The sequence below is a fragment of the Aspergillus steynii genome, assembly GCF_002849105.1.
Source record: "Aspergillus steynii IBT 23096 chromosome Unknown P170scaffold_6, whole genome shotgun sequence".
NCBI classification, from domain to species: Eukaryota; Fungi; Ascomycota; class Eurotiomycetes; order Eurotiales; family Aspergillaceae; genus Aspergillus; species Aspergillus steynii.
In genome coordinates, this window is record NW_020194403.1 from 2,172,079 (window position 1) to 2,198,438 (window position 26,360).

The 26,360-nt window shown below is 54.7% G+C and overlaps 5 protein-coding genes across 5 annotated transcripts; 3 read left to right on the forward strand and 2 right to left on the reverse strand.

The window, feature by feature from the left end:
- Positions 1–853: 853 nt before the first annotated feature.
- On the reverse strand, positions 854–2,857 carry P170DRAFT_412534 (L-ornithine N5-oxygenase sida). The gene is made up of 2 exons (XM_024846936.1): positions 1,897–2,857; positions 854–1,838 (listed from the first exon to the last, which is right to left on the reverse strand). Exons 1-2 carry the CDS (start codon positions 2,766–2,768, stop codon positions 1,202–1,204), a joined length of 1,509 nt encoding a protein of 502 aa, XP_024702335.1. The 5' UTR covers positions 2,769–2,857; the 3' UTR covers positions 854–1,201.
- Positions 2,858–8,475: 5,618 nt separating this feature from the next.
- Positions 8,476–11,750, forward strand: P170DRAFT_448724 (tyrosine protein kinase SWE1; the record flags this gene model as incomplete). The annotated part of the gene is made up of 2 exons (XM_024850988.1): positions 8,476–10,959; positions 11,022–11,750. The coding sequence occupies 2 exons, from the start codon at positions 8,476–8,478 to the stop codon at positions 11,748–11,750; spliced, it is 3,213 nt and encodes a 1,070-aa protein (XP_024702336.1).
- Positions 11,751–16,420: 4,670 nt separating this feature from the next.
- Positions 16,421–17,250, forward strand: P170DRAFT_438750 (cytochrome b5-like heme/steroid binding domain-containing protein). The gene is made up of 2 exons (XM_024849676.1): positions 16,421–16,666; positions 16,847–17,250. The coding sequence occupies exons 1-2, from the start codon at positions 16,490–16,492 to the stop codon at positions 16,922–16,924; spliced, it is 255 nt and encodes an 84-aa protein (XP_024702337.1). The 5' UTR covers positions 16,421–16,489; the 3' UTR covers positions 16,925–17,250.
- A 183-nt stretch (positions 17,251–17,433) lies between these two features.
- Positions 17,434–21,842, reverse strand: P170DRAFT_232592 (putative nuclear migration protein). The gene is made up of 2 exons (XM_024842904.1): positions 18,567–21,842; positions 17,434–18,514 (listed from the first exon to the last, which is right to left on the reverse strand). The coding sequence occupies exons 1-2, from the start codon at positions 21,625–21,627 to the stop codon at positions 17,661–17,663; spliced, it is 3,915 nt and encodes a 1,304-aa protein (XP_024702338.1). The 5' UTR covers positions 21,628–21,842; the 3' UTR covers positions 17,434–17,660.
- A 3,635-nt stretch (positions 21,843–25,477) lies between these two features.
- On the forward strand, positions 25,478–26,266 carry P170DRAFT_363763 (haloacid dehalogenase, type II; the record flags this gene model as incomplete). Its single annotated transcript, XM_024844604.1, has 1 exon — positions 25,478–26,266. One exon carries the CDS (start codon positions 25,478–25,480, stop codon positions 26,264–26,266), a length of 789 nt encoding a protein of 262 aa, XP_024702339.1.
- Positions 26,267–26,360: the final 94 nt, after the last annotated feature.

The following is a 26,360-nucleotide window of genomic DNA, read 5'->3' on the forward strand; positions in this document are numbered from 1 at the left end:
GGGCCCTGCATTGCATTAGTTCTCATGAAAATGCAGCGGTGCAGGTATTGCATGCCATCCATGGTCCATTAATCATTACCTTATGAAATCAGAGCCACAGCTTTCACGAGATCCCTGCAGATCCAGCCGGGACAGCAATTAGGGAGGGGAAAAAAAAAAGTGCTCGCAGTCCGTCAGCAGTGGGCCTGACCTCTTCTTTCCCTCGTTTTGCTGTCCTTGGCAGTGGATGCTCTGGTGGGCACGTTGAGCCTTTCAGCGTGATGGAAAGACCGAAGGATCATGGATGCAAATGGAGACGCGAGAAAAAAAAAAGAAACAAGGAAAATAGCGCGCCAGCCACGCCTCGGTCTTGGTCCCAATGCCAATTGACGGGTTGTGGGATGGCGCCATCAGATAACAGACGAAAATTTTTATCTGATCAGATTATCAGGAACCGACCGCATCTTTAATTCCTGCGCCTTGGGAAGTTGCTTGGAGACTTCCCGCAATTGGATTTTGCTCGGAGTTGACTCCCCTATAGCAATTAGTTTGGTAGCCCTCACCGAGTTTGATTTTTCTTTCTTTCTTTCTTTCTTTCTTTCTTTCTTTCTTTTTTTTTTTTTTTTTTTTTGAATGGGCTGGCTTTCTTGTGCGTGTGTGTGTGTGTGTGCGTGTCTGACGCGGTAACATCATTCGCTTGATTGTCGGCGGGTCTCCCTCTCCATCGTGGTAGGTTTGCGACACAACCCAACCAAACGGCCAGTCCACCACTCAGGCACGCGGCTAGACTGGCAAGCCAGAAAAGTTTCCCGGGAATAATGGAGCTTTTGTCTCCCTCCCCTTGGATCTGTCGGTGAAATCGTTCAAATCATTCGTGTCTACCTCTCTATAGAATGTATCTCCAAAAAATAAAAAGAAAAAGAAAACAGCAGGTTAATAGTGGTATGGAATGTACAATATCGCATGAATCTTAAATGTTCCACAGGCAACTTGAATGTATCAGTAAATTTTTGGCAAAACCCCTGTGGGGTTAACTCGGCGTATCCCTTCCCATTCTCCGGGTTCACTGTTCAGTGTTCCTTTCCGTTTGCTGGCCCGTTCGCTGCCAGAATTATTCCTTTAGCGCCATATTCGCCTAAACAAGCGGATCTGGGCCACGATATTTTTCATATTTTTCTTTTTTTTTTACCCCCTTTTCCCCATCCCCTTGGTCGATTTTCAATTAGAGCATAGCGCGGAACTTGGGGGTGTCCGGCACCACCCCATCCGCAAGCTGACTTCCAAAGAGCGAGTTCACCATCTCTCCGCCCCGAGCGGCCAAGACCGACAGAAGACTGTCACTCAGGCCATGCGTTTTCTCGTTGGATCCCTGCAGCCAGATTCCGGCCTGCGCGGCGACCTTGCTGGGGTCTAGGTCGACCCGATAATCCCGGCTCGGGTTCCACCCCTCCTGGCCCACAGGGCGCAAATGTTGCACATTTTGCAGGAGCTGCTCGTGTGCGTTGCGGAAATAGCCCGTTGCCACCATGAGGGCGTCAACCTCCAGAGTTTCTTTGCCTTCGCTCACCGCACTCTCCGTCTCGTCCTTGGCAGACTTCAGGTGCAGGCGCATCCGGCTCTTGGGTCCGTAGTGTTCGACTCGCGTAACCTTGCGGTTGGGCAGGATGCGGTGCTGCCATTGCGTCTCGTCGGGGTTCCGGACTCTCTGAAGGTACATATCATTGTAGATCTCCTCGATCAGTTCGAGCCGGACAACACTGTAGTTGGTTGCCTTGTCGGCGGCGAGGGAGCGCTGACGTTCGGCGGGCGAAAGGTGGAAGAATTTATCGACTCGCTCGGGGTTAAAGATTTCGTTGACACTGTATCCTGCATTAGCGCCGGTATCCCAAGACCGGACGGAAATAAGAGTCGCCTTACAATGGAGAATCATCACTGGGTCGCATGGCCGAGTCCCTCATGATTAGAGTAGTCCTCGACTTGGGGTATCGCTTCTGAAGGTCGTGGAAGATCTCGGCGGCACTCTGGCCGCTTCCCAGAACCGCAATGTTGTACGCTTGGCGGTCGTCGTTCAGCAGAGCGGGTAGGGTTGTGCAGTACTTGGACGAGTGCATGATTCGGAGGTCCTGGGGCAGGCCCGGGGGAACCTTCGCGATACCTCCGATGGCCATAACCACCTTACGAGCGCTCCTCGCGGTGATGTCGCCGGTCTCCACGTTCCGCGACTTCACCGTGAAGAAGTCGACCACCGAGCTGTTGGGGTCGGTCTTGCCCGGAACCACCTCGACCACCTCCTCTCCGTAGCTCACGACGTCGGAGAACCGTTGCGCGCACCAGCGCATGTAGTCTTCGAATTCCATCCGAGCGGGGAGGAAGGTGCTCAGGTTTGTGAAATGGATCAGACGATCTTTCTGGTGCAGGTAGTTGAGGAAGGTGAAGCTACTGCGAGGGTCGCGGAGGGTGGCCAAATCCTTGATAAACGAGATCTGCATTCTGGAGCCCGGGACGAGCATACCGGAGTGCCATGCGAATTGTTTCTGTCGCTCGAGGAAGCAGACCTTGGGCTGCCAACCAGCCGGGGCGGCCTTGTTCAAACACGGGTCCAAAGCATCGTGAAGCGCAATGCCGATTGCCAGGGAAGCGGGTCCGAATCCCACGCAAAGAAGGTCGTGAAGCTCGTCATGCGGCGTGGCCTTCAGGCGGGGTAGCTCTCCAGAGGCTTGCTGCTGCGTGGAAGGCATGTTGCGGTAAATAGGGAAGCCGGCCTCGGGCTTCCGTTCCACAGGCTCCATTGAATTGGATAGGATCTGATATGGAATTATAAGAGAAGGGGGTAAAAAAAAAAATAGGGGAAGTAGGAAGTTGGGGAAAAGAGAGTCTGTGAGGGGGTAAAAAAAAATGATCTCAACGCAGCTGCGGGCGAGGGGACCGTACTTTATATGTATTAGCCGATGGGGTATAAGCAGGGACAATAGCTTTTTTTTTTTTTTTTTATTCAACCCGGAGACTGGAACTGGGCCGAGAAAAAAAAAAAAAAATAAAAATAAAAAAAAAAAATAAAGAATAATAATAAATAAAATCAAAATCAAAATTCGTCAAGTTAACTTCAAGAAAGCGGACCCAGCAAGACGGTCTCTCTAGGCAAACCAAAACAGGCGGTGGTTCCTCTGACAGCGGGCCGGGAATGGCGTAGGAGAAGTCGTCCTCGGTCCCACCAACTGATTGATTAATTTTCTCGGCTGAAGAAAATTCCTAGGGGGAAAAGAAAAGAGGGGGTCGGATAGTAGTAGGCATGCAGTAGGGTGACATGATACAAATGATCTTGTATACCTCCTATGACCCGTGGGTAATACAGAGTACAGGAATCCTCGTTTACAGTCTCCCCCCATAACCCCAGGCCAGTCAAGGAGCAATCACCACGAGGGAGAATAGATAATTAAGGAGAAAAACAGAAAATAAAAAAGCCCATCCAGATCCTGCACCGCCAGCACCCTGGCCTCGACCGTCCGTTCCTACGAACGGTCGAGTTTTGTTCACAGCCGAAACACGCCACGAAGGTTCCACCGACGCTGCGTTTCCATCCATGTCCATGTCTGCAGACAGGAACAAATGACGGTATACCACTCATTGCACACCCTGCTCAGGCCACCCAGCCCGGCAGCAAGCCCCACGGCCCAAGCCAATGTGCTCGGCGTTAACTGCAAGTGGGATGATGAGACGTTTAGATTAGATCCGCTTGGCCCGATGTCGGGAAATTCGCGCTTAGCCTGTCCCGTACGTACGGTACATACCGTCTGTACTGTACATGGCGTATCGCTCGCCTGTACTGCTCGGTATCGTTCGGTACGGTTACCGCAGTGCTCCGTATCTGGTACCTTTACTTTCTACGGAGTAGGTCCCTATATACTAAGTAGATACTTACGTAGTAGACAGGCAGGCCTGCCTGAGGTCCCGCTGGAGGTACTAATCGGAGGTCCTGCGGAGAGACTCAATCACCAGGGTGGCTGCCCTGCAGCGACCGAGGGTCTGAGTGGAAAAGTTTCCCGCATGATGCAATGCCTCTGATTCGTATCCAGGCCGATAGTCCTGGTGGCCGGCGTTTCGCCATATACGGAGCATATCCCCTTGGATTCAGGGCCTCGCGCACGCACCTCTCTCGACGTCGCCAATCATCCACCGGCGTCCCCCGCCCTGAGAAATGGAAGGGACGACCGTTGTAACGGAGATGAGCATTTGTGACCCATTATTTCGATCACAACCGGATTGACGGTCATGCAGACACCCACTTATGCAGGCATCCTCGCCTGCCCCGCAGACGTACCCCTCATGTGCCCTGGGTTCTTCCGATCAAAAGGAAGGCTGACTTCGGGGTGCCTGTCCTGACCTGTCCTGGCCCAAGGGGCGCAGATCGACGGTTCGGTCTGTGGGTTGACGTCGTCTCATTCATTGTCCAGTTATATCTTCCCTAATACTAAGCACCTCTTCCAAGTCGTGCAGGCCCTTATTCTCCCCCTCTTTGTCGAGTGTTCTTGCTGAACCCGGTCTTTTTCTCACTCTTGTTTTATGCACTCCGAGGGTTGCAGGACCTTTTATGTTTATAGATGTGGGAATGGAGACGGATTGAATCAAAGATTGACCATATGAACGCCAACCGAACATTCTGCTTTATATCACAATCAAATTCGGAGGTGGTGGCCCTTGCATGAAAAGACACTGGAGTAGCAGTGACACCTGCATCCCATCCGATCTCCAGGGCAAGCGGAATACCGCACCCAAGGAAATCTTGACCAGACATCAGGATGGCCTGTCAGCGTCGGCCGTGTTGCGTCATTGGGGTCTAGTAGCTTGCCTCAAGAGCTCTGGTCTAGATCGTTCCTTGCTTGGTGAGATTACATCCCATGGCTCATCATGATGACGTTATATCGTGGAGATCAAATTGCCTACTACTCCTTGCTGGACACAGCTATCAAAGGTAAACTTTGAGGTTGCTCCATCGCGTAGCAGCACTATAGACGTGCTTGTCAGATTAAGGCTTCTATTCCGTCCGACGTTCCCTTCAACCTTAGTCTCGGGCCACCGATCCTTGCATTGGAGCAGATGATGGAGCTGGTAGTGTGCGTATGCCCGCATGCATCTATGGCGGAGATGCCATCTGCAAAAAGGTCTGTTCTGCATGCAATCTTAAATTGGGCTTCTCTATCGACCTGGTTTCAGCTAGATAGTCCATGATGCAATTAGATAACTAGCAGCAACTTTCGCTTGCTTCAAATTTACGACGACAACGGTAGGTCCAAGTAAAGGCACGGTTCAGGAGAGATGTGTACCCCGAGAAAACAAAGGGGAGAATGTGCAGATCTCATGACTATGCCAATAGGTAGATGGCCTTGGACTCGAGGTCATGCTATTTTCATGGCAACATTTGGGGCAGAATTCCTGGCGGGGGTGTGCAAAGTGGCGAGAAACCTGGGAAACTTCGGAGTATCATGGTTCGCAAGGGGCTGACCATAGTGTCAGAGCCTCGAAGAAGATCCGGACAGGCGAAATGACAACCAGGGCACACGCATGGCTAGTGGCTATTTGGGGAGGAAGCCTAATATGCGGTGTAAGGGATGGGGAGGTGCATCTACGGAATTAGATATTCTCATACGGGCGCATTGAGATATGGTTTCAGGCTAGTGGGATATATCCATACTACTAGGTTGATTGAGGGCGGATGGCGGGGTCAGAACGGCGGTTGTGCGCGGTAGGGATGAAACTCACAAATCAATTATTTGAATCAAGGGTGAAAATATTTAGTGGAGGGCAAAACTCAGCGATTACCAGACCGGTTTCTTCTGGGATTACATTGTATTGGACAACACTACCAGCAATTGGAATGGCGGTTGCTGCTCACTGCCTCGAAGCTGCCTAGGGTTTCGCTAACCGGACGGTCGCCGTGGTCGCAAATATATATCTCGGGATTATACCACCTTCTGGATCTATGTAATGCGAGATAGCTGAATAATTCATCTGCAGCGGGCAACACGCTTGGGATCCGGGAAGTGGACATGAAAAACCTGGGGGCCGTTGGCATGAGGATTAAGCTTCAATGCGGATGATGATCCAAGGGAAAATCGAGTGGAGGCTTGCTGGAGAAGGATTATCATCCTCCGTGTTGTGATTGATCTCGGGACCCTGCCTAACCTCGCCGGGGACGAGTCGAGTGCCCAGATATACAGCGGACGGGCGTAATCGAAATACCCAGACCATCGATCAAATAAGATTATCTCGGTGGGTAAATTGATTTGGCGGCCTGATAGGGATCTGGCGCTCGCTATCGGTGACGAGGGCATTGGACATGTCCACAAGAGACACGTGGTAAAGAGGAGACCCCAGACCACCGAGCAGGCAGTCCTACTGCGTACAACGTAGACCCAACGGAACGATGCCGTCGACAGGGAGACGTCGAGACGAAGATTCTAGAAGTATCCAAAGAAGACGATGGACAGGTGGACAGGTGTGGACAAGACGACAGGTGCCTGATCGGGTGCCTGTGGGTGTGTTTTTTTTTTGCCACCGCGGCACTCCGTAATTATGGAGCACATGACAACATGGCCCCCGGGTACCTTACGGAGTACGGAGCAGGTACCTCCTACGTATACGGAGTAGATTATCTTGGGTACAGGAACTGTATCAGGAGATAGGGAAAGTGGCGAAAGTCGCGTTGCAACCGAGGACGGAGGAGGCAGCGAGAGACCATGAGATCCAGGTCAATGGAAATTGGCGCACATGCAAGGGACGCGAAGGCTGGGCTGATGCGAAGTCCCCGCGTCGTTGCTTATCAACATCAGGTATTATCGATAGGCGAAACCGGTGGGTATGTGCCTTACGGAGTAGTACCTGATGAAGTACCGGCCGGGGAGGGGGGGGGTTGGGTCAGAACCTGTTTTCCGTCGCCCAAAGTGGTTCCGACCCGGGGTTCGCTGTTGACCTGAGTCTGACCGCGAGAGATGGGATCGCGACCAGCCCACGCCTCCGATGGACCGGAAGGGCAGTTCTTGAGGATAGATGTAGACCTGGTAGGAGTGTAGGAGTGTAGGAGTGTATTGTATCGTATGATGCGGACTGGGGCGCGCGGGAACCCTTGGGGCTACGCGTGACTCTCCCGGCGCTAAGCCCAAACAAGGCCCCAGTCAACAACAAAAGACGCGCTGCGCGTGCGAGAGAAAAACATCGAGTCCCGCCTGAGGATTGGCTGGAAGTCCTCGGAGGAGGCGACATGGACCTAACTGGCCGCTATTTTTTTTTTTAATTTTTTTTTTTTAATTCTCTCTCTCTCGCTCTCCCTCTAACTAGCTTCAGCTCCTGTCAATCTTCCTGCTGTGAGCAGTTTCCCTTCTCGCCAAATCCAGTCCGTGAATTCGATCCATTTCAGAAATAGAATCGCGCACTGTCTGCCAACCCCCCCTCCCTCCTCCCGCAAGGGAAATTCCTCGGGTCATTTATCCACTGAGGACGCCTGCATACCGCAACTTCATCAGCCCCTCCGTCCATCTCATCCCTTCCTTCGTCGCCTTCGCTTTTCGCGTGGCCATCGTTTTTGGAGAGACTCGACCTCTTTCGCAACCCCTTGCGCAATCGCCTTTCGCTTTATACGGTCATACAGGGTTTTTAAAGAAAGGGAGACGGAAGGGACAGAAAGTTGCTGCTGCTGCTTCTCTTTCTATCAAATCAAATCGGCCCGTCTGCGTCTCTACGAATCCTATCGGTCTCTTGCGCGTCGGCCTGTGGATTTTTCCACCCTCTAATATTTTATTTTATTTTTTGATTTGTTGTTTTCCCCCCTTCTTGCGCCGCCTTCGAATTCCCGTGTCAACCTCGTCGCGTCTATACTCGTTTCATTCGCTCCTGCATCTTCGCGACGCGCCTGCTTGTTTTGACATTTTCGTGGTCACACCCTGAAACATTCCTCGCCGAATCCCAAGCGCCGACGGATACAGCGAGCGCCGACGTACATTGTGTTTCAGGCGCGTGGCTCGGTGACCTGGGTGCACGAAGAGGACCGACCTCCCCATCTGTTGCCCTCCATCCCCCTCCCCACTTCCTCTGACGCAGTCGCGCTGAGCGGACAGAGGCATCGCCAAGTGGGTTGAGAACTCGGTCTGCCCGCGAATAATCGGGTGGGATGTGTATCCTTCGCTTGTTTTGTACAGTCATCTTGTTTTCTCCTGACACCCCCGTCGCGGTGCCTTACTTTCGCAGCATTCCGCTGGGGAATCGACTACCTTGCTACGACGTGCTTACGGGCTAAGGCACAACAATAATCGCACCGCCACAACGGACCCTACACGCCATCTGTTCTGTTGTTGTCATAGCCTGTCGCGGGTGCAGAGCCCTGTATCCATCACGAACTTACCCTTCGACTCGCTCTTCGACCCCATCCAGAGCGTACCCAACCCTCGAATCTCGACCTACCTAGATCGATCAGTCCGCTATTGATTGTTGGACAACAAACCCATCATGGTCGCGACTTTTTCACCTCACCGTGATGCGGGTGGTACCCTCCATCTGCCGTCCCACACGGGAATCCATCACGTTGATGCCAGCTCGGCCATTCGCCAGTTGCGACGATCACTGTCGCGATCCCCTTCCAAGAGTTCCAACTTCTCGTTTCTCACATCCCGGAACCAATCTCCCTCCAAAACAACGCCATATATCTCATCTCCTCTGTCGCCCTCGCGACGCTCCTCGCAAAACAACTTCGTACTCTTTCCAAGCTCCTCTCACCAATCCCCATTCGCCGTGCCATATCCTCCAAGCGCCAAAATCACTCGACCGGTAATGCGCCGTGTGCGGACCTCTCCGAGGAGTCCTGCTAAACGCGCCTTAAACATTTCTGCTGACCAGGGCAACACGAAGCCTGCACAGTCGGTCCCAACCACACCCGACGTGGAGAATTTCCCATCAGCGCAGGGCGTGAGCGTGCAGTTAGATGATGATACAAGCGGGAATGGCTGTTCAACTACTCCAGCTGGATATCCGGAGACCGCTACTCTTTCGCCGCGTCCACCTCTATCTCGAGTCGAGAAGCGGCGGAGTGGGACCTTTGGCTCGTATGCAACGGTCAGCCCTCTGAAGCGCAGCGACGGAATAATGAATCTTGATCGGGCCTCTCGTGGTAGTCCGTCGGCCAAGAGGCGGAGTGTTCACACGGCCAACCTCTCTAATGAGTTTAGTATCTTCGACAGCGAGGATGCACCTGCGACTGTCGATGAAGCCGCAGGCGAGTCGCTGACGGATGACGAGACACCCTCGTTCCCCCCTTCTGTTACCCCATTCAGCCCTTTTGCCACGATCCCGAAACGCTCCTCTTCTCTGCGACGCTCAACGCTCCAGCAACGCCAAAGCGATCGCTCTATTTTCTCTCGACCAAAAGCCATGGGCGAGGTCGAAGCCTCGGACAACGGCTCTCCCCTGAGTCCTCGCCCGCGTCTTTCCCTGGATAACAACCTCTTCCAACCAAGTCGCGATAACTTGTTCCCTCCCCGACCGGCCCCGGCCAGCCCTCTGTTCTCGTCAACAAACAATGCTAACGGGCAGCCACGGCCGAACGCGCACCCACTTTCACGGACCATTACGCAGTCGTCATCGAGTTCAAGCTTGGTAGATGACTCGCCAACCCATGAACCCGTTCATAAGACTGACCGTCCCAGAGGGGTGTTCAATTTCTCCAAATCGCTCCCTGCAGGTGCCACCCGACCAGGGGCCGTTCGTCCACTGACCCGCGAGGACTCGACGTCTTCCATGGATTCATTCGCAACCCCAGAGAACTACAAGCTCGTGAAACCTCTACCAGCTGCTTTCATGTCCACCGGGCTCATCTCGAAAAAGAATCGCAATGCCGAGGACCCCCAAAACATGATGGGTTTCAGCAAAAATATGCCTGACACGCCGTGCAAACGACCCGTCAATCTATTCCCCACCGGACAGAAAGCGCAGCCGGAGCTGTCCTTGGGCAGATCAACACTCGGTCGACCATCGGATGCAACACCCCAGTCTCCATCCAACCCTCTTAGCACACGACCTAAGCTAGGCCCGTTCGCCCGGGGCATGGGTATCTTTGGAAACTCATTCAATCGACCGGAGGCCTCGCGTCGCGGTAGCTTTGTCAGTGTAGACGGTGACGAAGGAATGCAATCGCAGTCCCCATCAGCCCGGCATGATAGCCAGCCACTCAGTGAATACGACCTTCCTCCGACACCGACCAAGCAAACCTTCTTCCCATCGCGCACCTACCCCCCAGCCACCTCGCAGATAGCTTCTCTTGAGAGACTGTCGGAGGCTATGGGGACGAACTCGAGCCCTCTCCATGACAGATTCCAACGTGGATCCCCGCGCACTCCGCAGGATAATCTCTTTCCACCTGATCCGAGCGGCCTGTCGATCTCCGCGCCCAATGACCAACATTCTATCAAGACGGACTTCAATTCCTCGGAATTGCCAGCCACCCCGACTGGTCCGCGAGAGTCCTTGCTCCAGTCTGGGAAGAGAACCAGCTTGACCCTGAGTGGATATCATGCGCCTGACGTCGATCCGAGCCTGACTTCACGCTTTGAGAAGGTGGAACTTACCGGTACGGGAGAATTTTCCCAGGTTTACCGCGTGGCCGAGCCTCACGACCAAGGCGTAGCGTCGATATTCTCAGGTCGGCTCAAATCCCCGAAGCCAGTGCTTGAGCAGGTGTGGGCAGTCAAGAAATCCAAGCAACCCTACTCCGGATTGAAAGACCGCGAGCGTCGCATTCGAGAGGTCGACGTGCTCAAATCTCTGACGAATTCCGATCACATTATCTCTTTCATGGACAGCTGGGAAGAAAACGGCCATCTGTATATCCAAACCGAGTTCTGCGAAGAGGGAAGCTTGGATGTTTTCCTTGCCCAAGTTGGACTGAAGGCGCGGTTGGATGATTTCAGGATCTGGAAGATTCTGCTTGAGTTGTCTATAGTATGATTTGACCCCCCTCCCTTCCGACGCCGTTTTCACAGTTATGCTAACCAAATCAACAGGGACTAAAACACATTCACGACATGGGATTTATCCATCTCGACCTCAAGCCGGCCAACATCCTAATTACATTCGAGGGTGTTTTGAAAATCGCCGATTTCGGTATGGCTACGCGGTGGCCTGCCGACCATGGAATCGACGGCGAAGGAGACCGCGAATACATTGGCCCGGAGATCTTAATGGGCCGTTACGACAAACCCGCGGACATATTTTCCTTGGGTCTGATTATGTTTGAAATTGCCGGGAACGTTGAACTTCCGGACAATGGTCTTTCGTGGCAGAAGCTTCGAAATGGCGACACCAGCGATGTTCCCAGCTTAACGTGGAGTTCCGAGACTGGCGTTTTCCGAGACGCGTCCGGCAACCCCGTGTCCGAAGAACCGTCCTTTGAAGAATTGTGTGCCTCGGACTTTGGTGACGATGCATTTGGCGACGACAGTTTCCTCGGCGGATCTGGCGAGCGAAAAGCTGCACCCCTGGCTCGGTCTGGCGAACTGGTCGACCCCCCAAACTTCATGATTGATGCCGGCCATGCGCAAGCCTTGGACAGAATCGTGCGGTGGATGATCTCTCCGGAGCCGTTTGATCGGCCCACGGCAGATCAAGTTTTGGAGACGTACGGCGTCCAATTTGTGGGACGTCGCCGCCGCGCTGGAGCCACAGTCTACGAAGGCAACTGGGGCCCGGCGGACGAAATGCTCGCTGAGGACGCCGAGATGATCGACGTCTGATCCCCAAGGGTTATCTGATACCATACTGATTGATGCATTTGGTTGGAGTTGGTGCTTTCCTTACAATAACATTTAATGATGGCGTTGAGGTGAAAATCTGGGATTTGAATAATTTACATGCTTCTGCTAAACCACGCAGCGGCAACATGGATGCTTCTAATGTGCAATGGGGAACGCCCACGTCATGTACTGCGGCAATAACGCTTTTTTGTTTTCCTTTATTCGACTTCTTCCAACACGCCTTCCGACCACTCCGCTGCACTACTCCAGGCCGTTGTTGGCCCGACGTTGGCCGGCGGTGCTGTTTTGGAGTCTGATGCACTCGAGTCTCACACACTCCTTTTCTCGAACGGAGTCGAATTTTCCTTTGTTCTCACCGATTGAGCGTTTGATGCTGCTTTTTCATTTCATTTCTTTTACGTGCGACTTTCCCCGTGTTTCTGTATGATTTTGAAGAAGGTTTTCTTGTACTTGTTGATGTACCAGCCCGTCTTTGCGTTTCTCTCCTTTCCTCTTCTGGCCTTCCAGAGACGTTTTCTTTTTGTTTCTCGTGCACTTTGGGCGATTTTAATGACTACTACCACCCCTTTTTCTACATTTGTACCTCCATGTGCCCGGCGGCCGTGGACTTCCCTTCTACCACTGTTATTAATCTTCTTGTTTTGTCCCTCTGTTTCATAGGTCGATGATGGGACGGCATGGCTGATATGTGATCAAGCGGGCTTGAGAGCAGGTAATGCTTGTGAATTATACTCTTGAATGCAACCATTTCTGGACGCACAAACTGCGATAGAGAAGCCCGGTGTATTGTTTACAGTGTAGTTAACCAAGTAGTAGTTCGTCAATTATGCACATACTCTGTATGTACTTGATGAATCATCACCGCATCGGCCGATTTCTTGGCGCCTCGGGAGCTTCTTTCGCATCGCTTGTGGCCGGCCAACTTCCCTTCGATCTACCCCAAATCCCTCTCATCTCAGGGCCACTGTCTGCATCACCCCTCGGAAATAGACCATCGTTTGTCACAATGTGCCTCTCGCTTTAAGTGGATCGTTCACGGAAAGATAATTGACTGGGAGAGACCATTCCCCTCGAATATTTGAACCTCAGCAGATCGGGTTATCAGAATCGCTAAAGCTGCCGCCTCCAATTATGGACAATCGAACCTTCGTATCGGATTCCCTCCTCCGCCTCACCAACGCGTCGGACCCTACCGTTGTTGATTTTGTTCTCGCCACCGCAGGCTCTGCGAAATCGGCGACATCGCTGCAAGACAAGCTCGTTCCTTTCCTAGAAGGCAGTCCAGACGACATCGGCTCTTTCTGCAGCGAGCTCTATGGACGGGTAAATACGAGCAGCAGCAGCAGCGGCAAGAATGAAGCTAGCGGTGGGGACTCGACCAGCTCGCGGGGAGGCAACGCTCCTTCGAGGAAGAAATATCGACTTCTAGAAATGGAAGAGGACGTGCCGGATTCCGCTGGCTCCCTAGGCCCGATGAATATCGAAGCGGAACGAGACCGACGGAGACGCAGGGATAACAAAGATCGCAGTCGGGGCAAGGATCGGGACCAGGAGGAGAGCCGGAAGCGGGAACGGAGTCGCGAGGAAGGGAGTCGGGATCGACCGCGATCGAAGAAGCTCCGGCGACGCGATGCGGACGATTTCGATGACCGTTGGGGCGACGAGGAGATTCACGAGGAGGAGCTCTACGAGGAGGAGGAACGGGGCGCCGGCGACTTCGCGGAGTCGCCATCGAAGCGCACGCGTCTGGAGGATGGGTCTGCGTCGCCACGGTCGCCATCGGCGGATCTGGACCCGGAGGCGAAGCGGGAGTCAGAGCGAAAGCGCGATCTGGAGGAACGAGACGAGTTTGCCAAACGGTTGGCGAAGAAGGACGATGGCAAGACGAAGAAGATTGTCGAGGACCGGACTCGAGATGGCGAGGCTGCGCGAAGACGGGCTCTGGCTGACGATTCAACTGCCCGGGCGGCTGTCATGCCAGATCTTCGACTGCGCTCTCGCCAGGAATATCTCAAGAAGCGTGAGACCGAGCGATTGGCCCTCCTTCGTAGGCAGGTTGCGGAAGAGGCCGCAGAGCTTCGCGAAAATCCGAACCTGACGCGCAAAGAGAAGGAGGAGTTTGCCCGAAATCGAGAGGTTCTTCGACTCGCGGAGGAACGACTACGGATTGACGACCACCGCGATGGGTACATGATGCCGGAGGACTATATTACCGAGAAAGGGAAGATCGATCGGAAAAAGAAGGAAGACGCCCTCTACAAACGATATGTTGACCGCGACGACTATGGACAGGAGCGGTTCGTCACGGAACACGAGGAATGGGAGATGGAGCAAACGGCCAAAGCCAAGGCCCAAATCAACCGGGCTGAATTTGTGGATGAGGGTGACTACGAGTACGTGTTCGATGATTCGCAAAAGATCAACTTCATCATGGACGCCAAGATGGAAGGCACACAGAAGCCCATGACCCAGGAGCAACGGGCGTTTCAAGAGCAGATTGACGCTGCCGAGAAGAAGGCCGCATCAATGGAGGACACTCGGAAGAGCCTGCCGATCTATCAATTTCGCGATCAGATCATCCAGGCCGTTGAGGACCACCAGGTCCTCATTATTGTTGGTGAAACTGGGTCTGGCAAGACCACCCAAATCCCCCAATACCTCCACGAGGCCGGCTACACGAAAAACGGTATGAAGGTTGGATGCACGCAGCCTCGACGAGTTGCTGCCATGAGTGTTGCTTCCCGAGTGGCCGAAGAAATGGGAGTGAAGATAGGCAACGAAGTTGGATACGCCATCCGATTCGAGGACAACACGAGTGATAAGACAGTGCTTAAGTACATGACGGACGGCATGTTGTTGCGTGAACTCCTGACAGAACCTGATCTAAGCCAATACTCCGCGCTGATGATCGACGAGGCGCACGAGCGGACGGTCCCCACGGACATTGCCTGTGGTCTCCTGAAGGATATCGCCAAGGCTCGACCGGACCTGAAGTTGTTGATTTCCTCCGCGACCATGGACGCGCAAAAGTTCCAGCAGTACTTTGATAACGCACCCATTTTCAACATCCCCGGCCGTCGATATCCGGTTGACATCCATTACACCTCGCAGCCCGAGGCTAACTACCTGGCTGCCGCGATCACTACGGTTTTCCAGATCCACATTACCCAGGGCCGGGGAGATATCCTTGTGTTCTTGACCGGACAAGAAGAGATCGAGGCGGCGGAACAAAGCTTACAGGAGACGGCACGGAAACTGGGCAGCAAAATACCGGAGATGATCATCTGCCCGATCTATGCCAATCTGCCGTCCGAACTGCAGACCAAGATCTTCGAACCCACGCCGCCGAAGGCTCGGAAGGTGGTTCTGGCTACTAATATTGCCGAGACGAGTCTGACGATCGACGGAATTGTCTACGTGATTGATCCGGGGTTCGTCAAGGAGAATGTTTTCAACCCACGGACGGGGATGGAGAGTTTGGTGGTGACGCCGTGCTCCCGGGCCTCGGCCAACCAGCGGGCGGGTCGAGCCGGTCGAGTAGGACCGGGCAAATGCTTCCGCCTGTACACCAAGTGGGCCTATCACAATGAGTTGGAGGAGAGCACGACGCCGGAGATCCAGCGAACGAACCTGAACAGCGTGATCCTCATGTTGAAGTCGCTGGGGATCGACCAGCTGCTAGAATTCGACTTCATGGACCCGCCACCGGCCGAGACGATCATTCGCGCATTGGAACAGCTCTACGCGCTGGGAGCACTAAACGACCGGGGTGAATTGACCAAGATCGGCCGACAGATGGCCGAGTTCCCGACGGACCCCATGCTTGCCAAAGCAATCCTGGCAGCGGACAAGTATGGCTGCGTGGAGGAGGTATTGTCCATCGTGTCGATGCTGGGCGAGGGAAGTGCCCTCTTTTTCCGGCCGAAAGACAAAAAGATCCACGCGGACAGTGCCCGCAATCGATTCACCATTAAGGACGGCGGCGACCATCTCACGCTGCTCAACGTTTGGAACCAGTGGGTGGATTCAGACTTCAGCTTCGTCTGGGCCAAGGAGAACTTCCTGCAGCAGCGCAGTCTGACGCGGGCGCGCGATGTGCGCGACCAGCTGGCGAAGCTCTGCGACCGAGTCGAGGTGAGCGTCAGCACGTGTGGATCGACCAACCTGATCCCCATCCAGAAGGCCATCACGGCGGGATTCTTCCCGAACGCCGCGCGACTGCAGCGCGGTGGAGACAGTTACCGGACGGTGAAGAACGGGCAGTCGGTGTACCTGCACCCGTCCAGCACGCTGTTCGAGGTGAACCCTCGGTGGGTGATCTATTTCGAGCTGGTCTTGACGAGCAAGGAGTACATGAGGAGCAACATGCCGCTGCAGGCGGAATGGCTGGTGGAGGTGGCGCCGCATTATTACAAGAAGAAGGATCTGGAGTCATTGGGATTGGAGAAGAAGATGAAGGGGACGGGGGCCGCGGGGGAGAAGAGCCGGGATTAACGTATTCATACGATGCATTGTGTTCATATCTCATTCTATTCATCATGTCCCTCTGTAGTTATTGGCCAATCAGACGGACGCGATTTCAATCGACCGCGGCTCCGACGGGCGGCAGAGTTACCTCGGCTCTTCCCATCTCCGCTTTTGCTTCGACCCCGGAATCCCAGCTGTATTTCACTCCTCCTCTCCTCCATCCCACCTCCCCACAGTCACGATCAGCCAAAATGTCCCAATCCTTCACCCCCGCCGACGTCGCCGCCCACAACAACGCCGACAAGGGCCTCTACATCATCATCGACAGCAACGTCTACGACGTCACCGCCTTCGTCGACGAGCACCCCGGCGGCGCGAAGATCCTCAAGCGCGTCGCCGGCAAGGACGCCTCGAAGCAGTTCTGGAAGGTCCGTCTTTCTAGCTACTCCTTTGTTTTTTATTACCTTTCCTCGCCCCTCCCTCTCCCTCTCCTACCCAAGCCTCGATCATACGATCTATCCGAAGGTTGAGAGGGCGGGGGAGAGGAGGAGCGGGGTGTTAAATGGACCTGTTGAGTCGAGTTGCTAATCGGTCTGTTCATTCCGCAGTATCACAATGAAGGCGTGCTGAAGAAATACACCCCCAAGCTGAAGATCGGGGAGGTGAAGGATGCCGCGAAGTTGTAATCGGCCTTTTTGTCTTTTTTGAGTCGACTCGCTCGAGGTTGTGATTGCCTGATAGAGGGATGAAGGGATGGATGATATCATCTGGGTCGAGAATGAGGAAATAACCCATTCACCCTACGGGGCGTGAACTATGGACCATGAATATCGCGACGGCTATGGCTATGGCTGTGGCTACTAGAGACTTGCGACAAAAGTGGACGTCCGTCCGTCCGTCTAACCTTTTCACTTTTGGGGATAACTGTTTGACTATTGATGTTTGTTGATGTATTGAACTATCTATCATACCTATGCTAGCGAACTTGCAGACATTGCATACTTTAGAGTGTACAAATCTTGCTGATACGAAAAAAATCCATGATCTCCACTGAATGATTGAATATACTATATTGTAATCCGAGAGTATAATCTTTCGTGAACCGAAAAAACGAAGGCCAAATCCAGAATGGTATCGAGAAGATCAAATCGAGTAGGTAGCTATCTCCCCCAAGAAACAAATGGTATCACATCCATGCACGGGACTATCGAAGGCAGATGGTAAAGCAGGGCTCCCGTCCCACATGCAAAGAACAAACAATTACATACAGAGAAACAAATGTACAGGCCAGAACGAGACAGAATTTCGCTATGCGATAACAACAGAAGAGCTTTTTTCTTTTATTCAAAAAGGGCAAGAGCGGAAGAGAGAGAAGAGTCAAGGAGGGAGGGAGAGAGTCAGAGTGGAGAGGGGAAGGAGGGTCTAGAATCCCCGGAACGGATCGTCGTTGTGAAATTGCTCGGAATCGTCATAAGGGGAGTAATTGACTTCACGAAACTTCGGATTCGGTGCCGCCCACGGGCTCGAAGCCTTGCGACCATGTCGGCCGCGCGTGGGACGGAATCGACTGGCGTCCGCCTGGTCAATGAACGCTTCCATGCGAACGGTGCCAACCGCGTCGAAGAAGTTACCCGTTCGGACACTGGTTTCCGAGGTGCGGCGACTGAAGCTGCTTCGGCCGCTGTTGATCGTCGTCGCCGGGCCGTGGGACTGCGGCCCGTACGTGTCGGAGGATCCGCGCGTGCTGGGGTTCGACGGCATCGTTCCCTGGCTGGAGAAGCTGCGAATGGCCGGGATCGCTGGCATGCGAGGGGTCGTGTTGCTGCGCTTGCGCGCGTGGTTGGAAAACCGAGGCACCGTGGGTGGATCGGCTGCGTCGATCGAGTTCGTCGACTCTCGGCCTGCGGAGATTTCCGGCACGGGCTCCGGCTGATTCAACGAGCGCTTGCTCTTGGGACCGGGTCGAGGTCGGCCCTTCGCGATCCTGATCGAGTCTCGGATCGGGTTTCGGCGCAAGGAGGCTGTCTGAGCAGGCGGCGTGAACTCCTCCTGCGGCGCCGGGGGGAGAGAGGAGAGGTCGTGGAGACCCATGGCAGAGTGGCTCAAGAACGACAGGGCAGTAAGCCAGACATAATGACGCTCGAGGCTGGTGGCGGTGAATTTGAGCGCTCGCTGGGGCGTTAGGATGAGAATGGAACGATTGAACTGGTTCTGCGGGTTGACGCCCTTCGGTAGAGGGTTGTCATCCTTGACGTCGAGCACGGACTGGATCATCACTGTTCGTTGTATTAGTGGCCATCTTTCTCGTAAACGGGGATATAAACTTACACTTCCGGCCACTCTTGCCCAGAAGGGCCGGCCCACTTGTCGGCTGCTTGCTGCTCCACATGACGGCTCGTTCGTAGGGAGCCAGCCAGACCCATCGTTTGTGCCGGACTCCACTGTTGGTGATGTTGGCTGACACCTCCTCGGCATTCCGGCCTTCCCAGTTGTCCTTCGATTCGCCGACGCCGCCAAACGATCGTCGTCGACGGATGTACTTGAACATCCACTCTCCAACCATGGTTTGTGCGATCGCGTCGACCACACTCGTCGGCTGAACCGACGTGGCCGTTGAATCTTGTCGCTCGTGGAACGGTCCGCGGGACGGGGCCGCCGCACGGTGCGTTGACCGCCGCTGGCTTGCTCGTCGATCCCGAGGCATAGTGAACTCATCAAACGGAAGAGGTGGGTGGGGCTGGGGACTGTCTTGCCCGAACGAAGAGCCGGACATGGGAGAAGAAAGACTTCCTTGTCGGTCACGCTCGGTGTGGGACATCGCAGCGGCCGACCGGACTCGTCGGAGGGTGGGACGTCGTACAATCGGCGGACGCGTTCGATCAGAGAAATTCCGGGGATGGTTGGAAGGAGTCGGACTCTGGCGGCCCTCACTCCCGGTGACTGGGAATTTCCTGGAGCTGAGACGGACCGGCACCGGAAACGGGGGAGCGACGCTCGACGCTCCGCTAGCACTTCCACTGTCGATGCTCGGCTCACTGGGACTTCGAGGCCGGATCTTTTGATGAGCGGCTGCTCCGCTGGAGATCATCGCCGCTCGCCGGATATCCTGCTGGCGTGCCGTCGAAGGTGTCACCATCCCGGATCTTTGGCCAGACTGCGAAGACGTGACGAAATCCGCGTCGTTTGCTGTAGTATCACGGCGAGCATCTAGATCGATCAGATGCTCGTCAACCTCGCGCACGGTTTCATCCACGCACGGCCGGTCTTGCGTCGAAACCAGCTTTCCGCGTTTTAATTTGTACGCAGCAAACGGCCGGTTGAGAAGGGCGTCATCGGTGAAGATATCCTTGGACTCCTCGGAGGACTCCTCGTCGCTCTGCTGCTCGAACCCAGCGAAGAGGCTGCTCGATCTGAAAGGCCGCCTAATATCCGTCTTCGACTCTTCGGACAGGGGACCGTTGTCATTGTTCCCAGGATAGGCCTGGGTATGGTCTGCGAACTTGGGTTCCGAGGCAGCCTTCGCCGGCTTTTCGTCAACCGATGACCTCGCTTTTCTTTCGCCCTTAGCCGGCCTTGGAGGGGGCGCCCGATACGGCTGCACCGGCATGTCCTGAGGGCTCATGTTGAGCGGCAGGTCTGGGATGGCCGACGGGAGTAAGCTGGCAGGCAGCTTCACGGACCGTTGATCGATCCGGATCTCTTCCGTCTGGACGCCGATCGTTTGGGTTTCGACGGCGGGACGGAGATCGACCTGGCAAGACGCGCTCTTGGTCTGGGGCGGCAGGACAACGCTCCCACGGGGCGACGGGGGATCCGAGCATGGTGGATGGATTGCGATCATTGGGACCGCGAGTTCGGGTGACGCAGAGCCGGTCGCCTGCAGACTGACACTCTTAGATTCGGTCTTGGCGGCTGCATCTTCCGTTTGCACCGAGACAGAAACCATCGCAGTTTGCTCGGGCAGCGATGGCGAAGGCGGCATTTCGCTCACCAGAGGTGTCCATGGAGGAGTGGGAAGATCCGCAACCGTCTGGCAGGACGTCGATACCATGTCAGCCGAAGCCATTGACGTGCTGCTGTCCTTGGACGAGTAGTGCGGTGCAGGCGGCTGGGCATCGTCGTGATATTCCCCTGAATACCGGCTTGACGGCAGGGTTTGATTCTTCGTGGGTGGTTTTGGAGAGGGTGGAGGAGAGTACTGAATGCCCGCGTCCCGATATACATATGATGCCGGAGCCTTCCAGGGGCTGCTCGGCTCCGACGTGCCGTCGCCTCTGGGGACATGACCATCGCCGCTGCCGTGGAGAGAAAGTCCAAGGATCTTCCTCGCTTTCGCTCCCATGCCGATGGTGTGAGAGAGATGAGATTGAACCGACACCGGCCGCTCTTCCGGAAGCGCCTCGGGGGAGGCGGGCACAACCAGATCGTCGTCGGGGATCTCGAACTCCTCATCTTCATCGAACGCCAGCTCCTGGGCAAGGTTCAGGCCGTCGTTCTTGTTGATACCCGGTACGTTCGCAATGCTTGCTACCGAGTATCGAATGTTGTGAAAGTCCCCCTCGTCGGAGCTCACGCTGGTGACACTCGTCCGGCGTCGTCCTTGACTACTGCCGGAACGAATGCTTGCCGAGTCACTGCTTTTCCCTGTGGTTTCGTCTTTGGTCGTCGTCGTCTCATCGGTCTCTTGGGCCAACTGCGACGAGCCGGCCGTTTGAGTGGCGGCCACTTCATTCAATACCACCTTGAGGCGGCCTTCTACCACATGAACCTTACGCTCCATGTTTCGGCGTTCGTTCTCCCAGGATTGTTTATCCCGCTCCCACAGGTTCAACGTCCTCTCCATTTCCTCCTCCCGGCTTCGAACTCGTTTCTGAGTCTGCTCCAGCTTTTTGCGAACATCCGAGATGTTTTCTTGCGCTTCGTCGCGCTCTCGGGCAAGCTCGGTAAGGGCAGACGAGCTGCCGCCTTCTAGCAACTGTAATTGATGCCTGAGTGAACGAGTTTCTTTGGTGCTCTGCGATAGTCGACCGGCCAGGTCTTCATTCTCGTTTCGAGAATCGTCCAGGCTTCGTTCGAGCACGTCAATGGCCTTTGTCTTGCTTTCTACATCCCGCCGGAGGGACAGAATCTCCGACACCAGGGAGGCATGCAGCGTCGGGGTGAACCGACGCGGATCGAACGGTGACAACGCCTCCTCGTCGGCGATGTCGTCATAGTCACTGCGCCCATCGGGCGAGAAGTTTTGAGAGGGGAGATAAGGAGGCGACGTCAACGGACCGGGCGAGGAATCCCCCCTTACGTGAATCGAGGGGACCCTTTGTGGGGTGGCGGACGGCGTTGGGAATGCCTGCACCGGGGGACTCCGAGGCATAGTGTCCGTAGCCATCATGAATTCGACGAGAGTAGATTTGACATCGAAGACCAGAAGGTCGTCCCCAGTTCGAACAAGTCGTGGAATCGATCTCCTTTTTCAGACACTCGATTCCATTCGACGAGAAGAGATCCGTCGGTCACTTTATGGACCGTACATTAACCTGTACGCCGGGTCAAGGTGCCAAATGACCGAGCAAAAGGAACTCTTGAAGCCAGCCGGGTCTCGAGGGTAAGAAAAAGGAAGCGCAGACCAGCAGCGGTGTCAATCGGATTCAACAGCCTGCTTCTGCAGCTAAATACACGGACCAGCGGCGTCAGCGCGATGCGGACAATGTCGCAAGCGAAAGAGGCAAGAACCAGATTAAAAGTAAGAACACGGACAGCAAAATTTCTCACGTACGTTTTCCCTCAAGCAAGTGGTCTCACACTTGCGCGGTGAGAAGCGTTCTCCTGCAAGGCGAACCAATATTCCGACACCGAATCAGGATACCGATGCCGCGCACGGTTGTATATGCAAGACCCTTTTTCTGGCCACCCGACGAAGGGAGAAAGCTATGAAAGAAAGACGAGGAAGAACAGAAAGAAGAGGAAGAAAGAAAAAGGAAAAAATAAAAATAAAAAAAATAGGGAGCCAGCACGAGGCGTCCAAAAGTAGATCGAGTGCTGGAAGCGGGGGGGCGGGCGAGGGAACGAAGATCAAGCAAAGCTCCAAGAGCAGCAAGGTTAAAGCTGCGGAGACGGCGAGGAAGTTGATTGACGTTGTCTCAGAGGCAATATTTCGGATTCTCCTCCCTCGGACGAATGTCAGAGTCTAGACAAAGATCTGAGAAGGAGGGGGGGGATCACGGCCAGTCAAGAGCCGACTATCTATCGCGAAGCACCACGACCGACGAGCGCGCATCGGGATAGACACGGCATGAAGGCAAGCCATGGCTAGGATACTAGGCAATTAGCTCGGCCAGGGGTGTTCGTTAGGGGGACGCGGAATGAGGAGAAAGGCCAGGAACGGGTCCACCGGAGCTGCCAGTGGCTCCATGGCCATTCAAAGTAGTAACAGAGAATGGGCAGGCAAATAAAAATAACCAAAGAGAAAGAGGCAAGTCGACGACGATCCCGAATCCCACAGCGATCGGGAGGTGGAACTGGAAGGACGAGTCGTCGAGGCTTTAGCGGGCCAATAGTCGCGATCCGTCGAGAAAAGGGGGAGGATTGGGAAGCGTCTGAAACACGCTCGGCCAGTCAGGAAGCCAGAAAATGGAAAAGGGGAATCATTTCTCATTTCCTCTGATTCCTCCGTCTTGGAGTATACTGCGTACGATCATACGATTCGAGATCAACCGTTTGCCCTGGAGATCTCGTTTTTGTGGTGTTTCTGTCCGTCGGTCTTTTGCGCCTCTTGATCGCCAGCGCAATTTCCAATGAGCCCGTGGTCCGTGTTTCAGGATGCCAGCGGCCTATATTTATCGGTCGTATCTGCCATCGATCAGTCTGCAGTACGGAGTCGCAGAGACAAGAGGAATCGGGTTGCCATCATCCATTCCCATCGAGGCAAATCCCCCGGCAAGACCTGCATTTCAATTTCCAATAGTGTTTCCCCCGGGCGATAATAAGCGGCGATATTTATGCATATCCACTGCCCAGACGCGCCTCGCAGGGTATGGACATTAAACAAAGGGGAATGAGGGAGTAGCCGAGCAGGGGAACCTTGGATCGCAGCTCTCCACCGGCCTGCTCAACTTTGGGCGCGCATCTCCATTTCGGAAATTACCTGGTCGTGGCTGGTTTTTGGGTCCTCTTTCCAAGCTCTTCCTGGTCGCTTTCCCGCATGCGAACCTTGGGAAATGACGCCCTGGATTCCACATGGATGCGACATGACAGGCCTTGCAGATGACGTTTTTTTTTCTCTCGCCAGTAATCTAACGGATTGGCCGCTAACCCGTCGGGATACGACTTCAAAAAGATAATTAATACGGAGTATCCCCGGGCAGAGATCGGTGATGTGCATCCAATTTAGAAAATTTAGAACGGAGCACGGAGGATGTCGTGGGAGCGAGGATGGCCATTGGATGGCAGCATCACATTCACACTCTAATGCCGGTTCCGAACGTGTGAGAAGCTGCCGACTTATTCAATCCTAGTGGCACTCGTTAGACCCACTTGGTCGCCAGGATTTCGCGCCTTCGACTCAGGGGCACCTACTCGACTGCCAGTGAGCCGCCGTAATTACTCCGTTCTTTGTCTTCGCGTCAGCAATTTCGTTGGTGGAGAGCGTGGATTGGGACGCAAATCCTGCGAGTCGATTACGGAGGATTCACCCACGGACCTTGGCCGATCACGTCGCAGATTCAGAACCACCCAATTTAACCCAGTGAACGAAAGAGGAGTCCGATGGAAATGCACCGTTGGGGAGATCATCCAGGCTGCAGCTGTCAGCCTTCCTACTCCTGGTCGGCCAACGGCCAGATGGCGCACGGCCATGCAGGCGCCATTCAACCTGAAGCGCCGGCCGAAAGTGATAATGTGATGGATCCAGAGATCGCCCGGGGTTCTCTAGCTCTGAGTTTCCCTAGTGAGTACTACTCAGAAATACCTCGTCGCCTGAACTGGTCCAGGGTTTCCTTCGGAGCTCCCGAGCCTCCCGGTGTCCATCGCCAGAAATGCCCAGCATTCCTGTCTCCTGGGTGCTCAGTGGATTCCTACAATCAGGAGGGCGTCGCAGTCCCTGGCGACTACGGAGTCTGGTAAGACATGTCCAGCGCATGAACGCCCTCCGGAGGACGAGTCTTGTTTACAGTGGACTCGACAATGGGATTGACCAGCAGAGCCATCACAAAGCAGACTTCACTCCGAATCCTCTACGGGACAACATTCTGTTGAGAATCTCGCCAGTAGGCCCATTCTCTCGCCTTTGCATACAACGACACCGACCTCCTATCTCGGTGTACTGCGTATAGGAAAGAGACCGCGGATGAGCCACGTTGGAAGCCCACGCAATCTCCGGGTGGCGAATGTCCACAGCCCTCAATCACTTGCGCCCCGATGCTAGACTGTTCACGGAGACAGACTCCATTCCATGGACCGGAGTGGCAGGGGTCATCGAGCAGGGGGGAGTGATGCCGTCTTTCATTTCTTTGTCTTTCTTTGATGGCGATGATGAAGCCCAATGTTCCCCCCGTGTCGTCATGGCGAGTCCTGATCTAGATTCCATAGAGAGCCGCGAGTCAAGTCCAGTCCACTCGAGCCTAGAAAGCCGGCGAGATTAAACTCCTGAGTTTTAATATGTCGAGATGTCTCACCATCGACAATCTACGGGCACGGCAATTGTTCCCCGAATTGATTTGACTGGAGAAAGGAGGCATCGGTATTTGGCCTTTGGGAGTCTTCGGCCCTGGTGGCCCATGCATTTTGATTAGATTACCTTCATTTGGAGCCCATTAGTTTAATATCGCCGACGATACCTAGTTACACAGCGTCACAGCATCCAGCGGTTTCCAACCCCTACTCTTCTTTTCCATGGGATGCTGGACCCCCTGTGAACCGGAAATGGTGACGTTCGGATTCGCCTTCAGGCTGAAAGTTCAGCCTGACTCCGCCCGCACTCGCATCACCGAGACTTCCCCTCTGGTATCATCTCATCCCTTTGAAACAATGGACGAGGCCTGCGATGTGAGAGATCTCGTGCTGTAACTGCTTCGCATCACTCTGACCCGCCACATTGCCTCGGCGGACGCCGTGCAACCCCCTGTTGCCCCGCATCATTGCGTGCATTTCGACACGTCCATCGTCGCTACCATTCGGTAGGAGTCGGCAACCTGCAGATGACCCTTGCCTGGAAACAGACAAAAAGAAAATAATAAAAGACCGCCATGCCGATCCAAACGCTCCCCCGATTTCTTTTCTTCGACGTCTTTGGCACCGTCGTCGAGTGGCGTCCCCGTGTCACGTCGGCGCTGCAAGAAGCCGCCGAGCAGGTCCTCAATGACCCGCGACGACACCTCGCGGCGGAACTGCGCGCTCGCGTTTCATCCATGACCGCGCAAGACTGGCAGGGAGTCGCGGAGGACTGGCGCCGATCCTACGGCCAGTTCACGCGCAACTACGACCCGTCGCAGGCCTTCGTGTCGGTCGACCAGCACCACTACGCCGCGCTGCACTCGCTGCTGCAAGACCGACAGATCGAGGCCCTCTTCACGGATGAGGAGAGATGGCAGCTGGCGCTGGCCTGGCACCGGTTGGAGCCGTGGCCCGACAGCGTGCGCGGCCTGGCGCTACTGAACCGCCAATTCCGCACCTGCACGCTCTCCAACGGCAACGTCGCGCTGCTCGACGACCTGAAACGCCATGGCAGCCTGCCCTTCACGGACGTGGCCAGCGCCGAGAACTTCGGGGCGTACAAGCCCTCGCCGCTGGTGTACCGCGGCGCCGCGCAGCGTTTCGGCCTCGACCCCGCGGAATGCGCCATGGTGGCGGCGCACCTGAATGATCTGAAAGGGGCCAAGGCCTGCGGCTTTCAGACCATCTACGTGGAGCGGCCGCAGGAGGAAGTCGTGGACCCGGACCAGGCGCGGAGGGAGGGATATGTGGACCTGTGGATCAGCCTGGAGTCTGACGGACTGGTGGAGGCAGCGAGACAACTGGGGATTCCTACGGACTGAGGGTCTTGAGACGGTAGGACGTTTGTGATGTTATTCTATAGATGCAATGCAAGAGCTGGGAAATCATAACCATCGTTTCTCCTTACCCATGTCC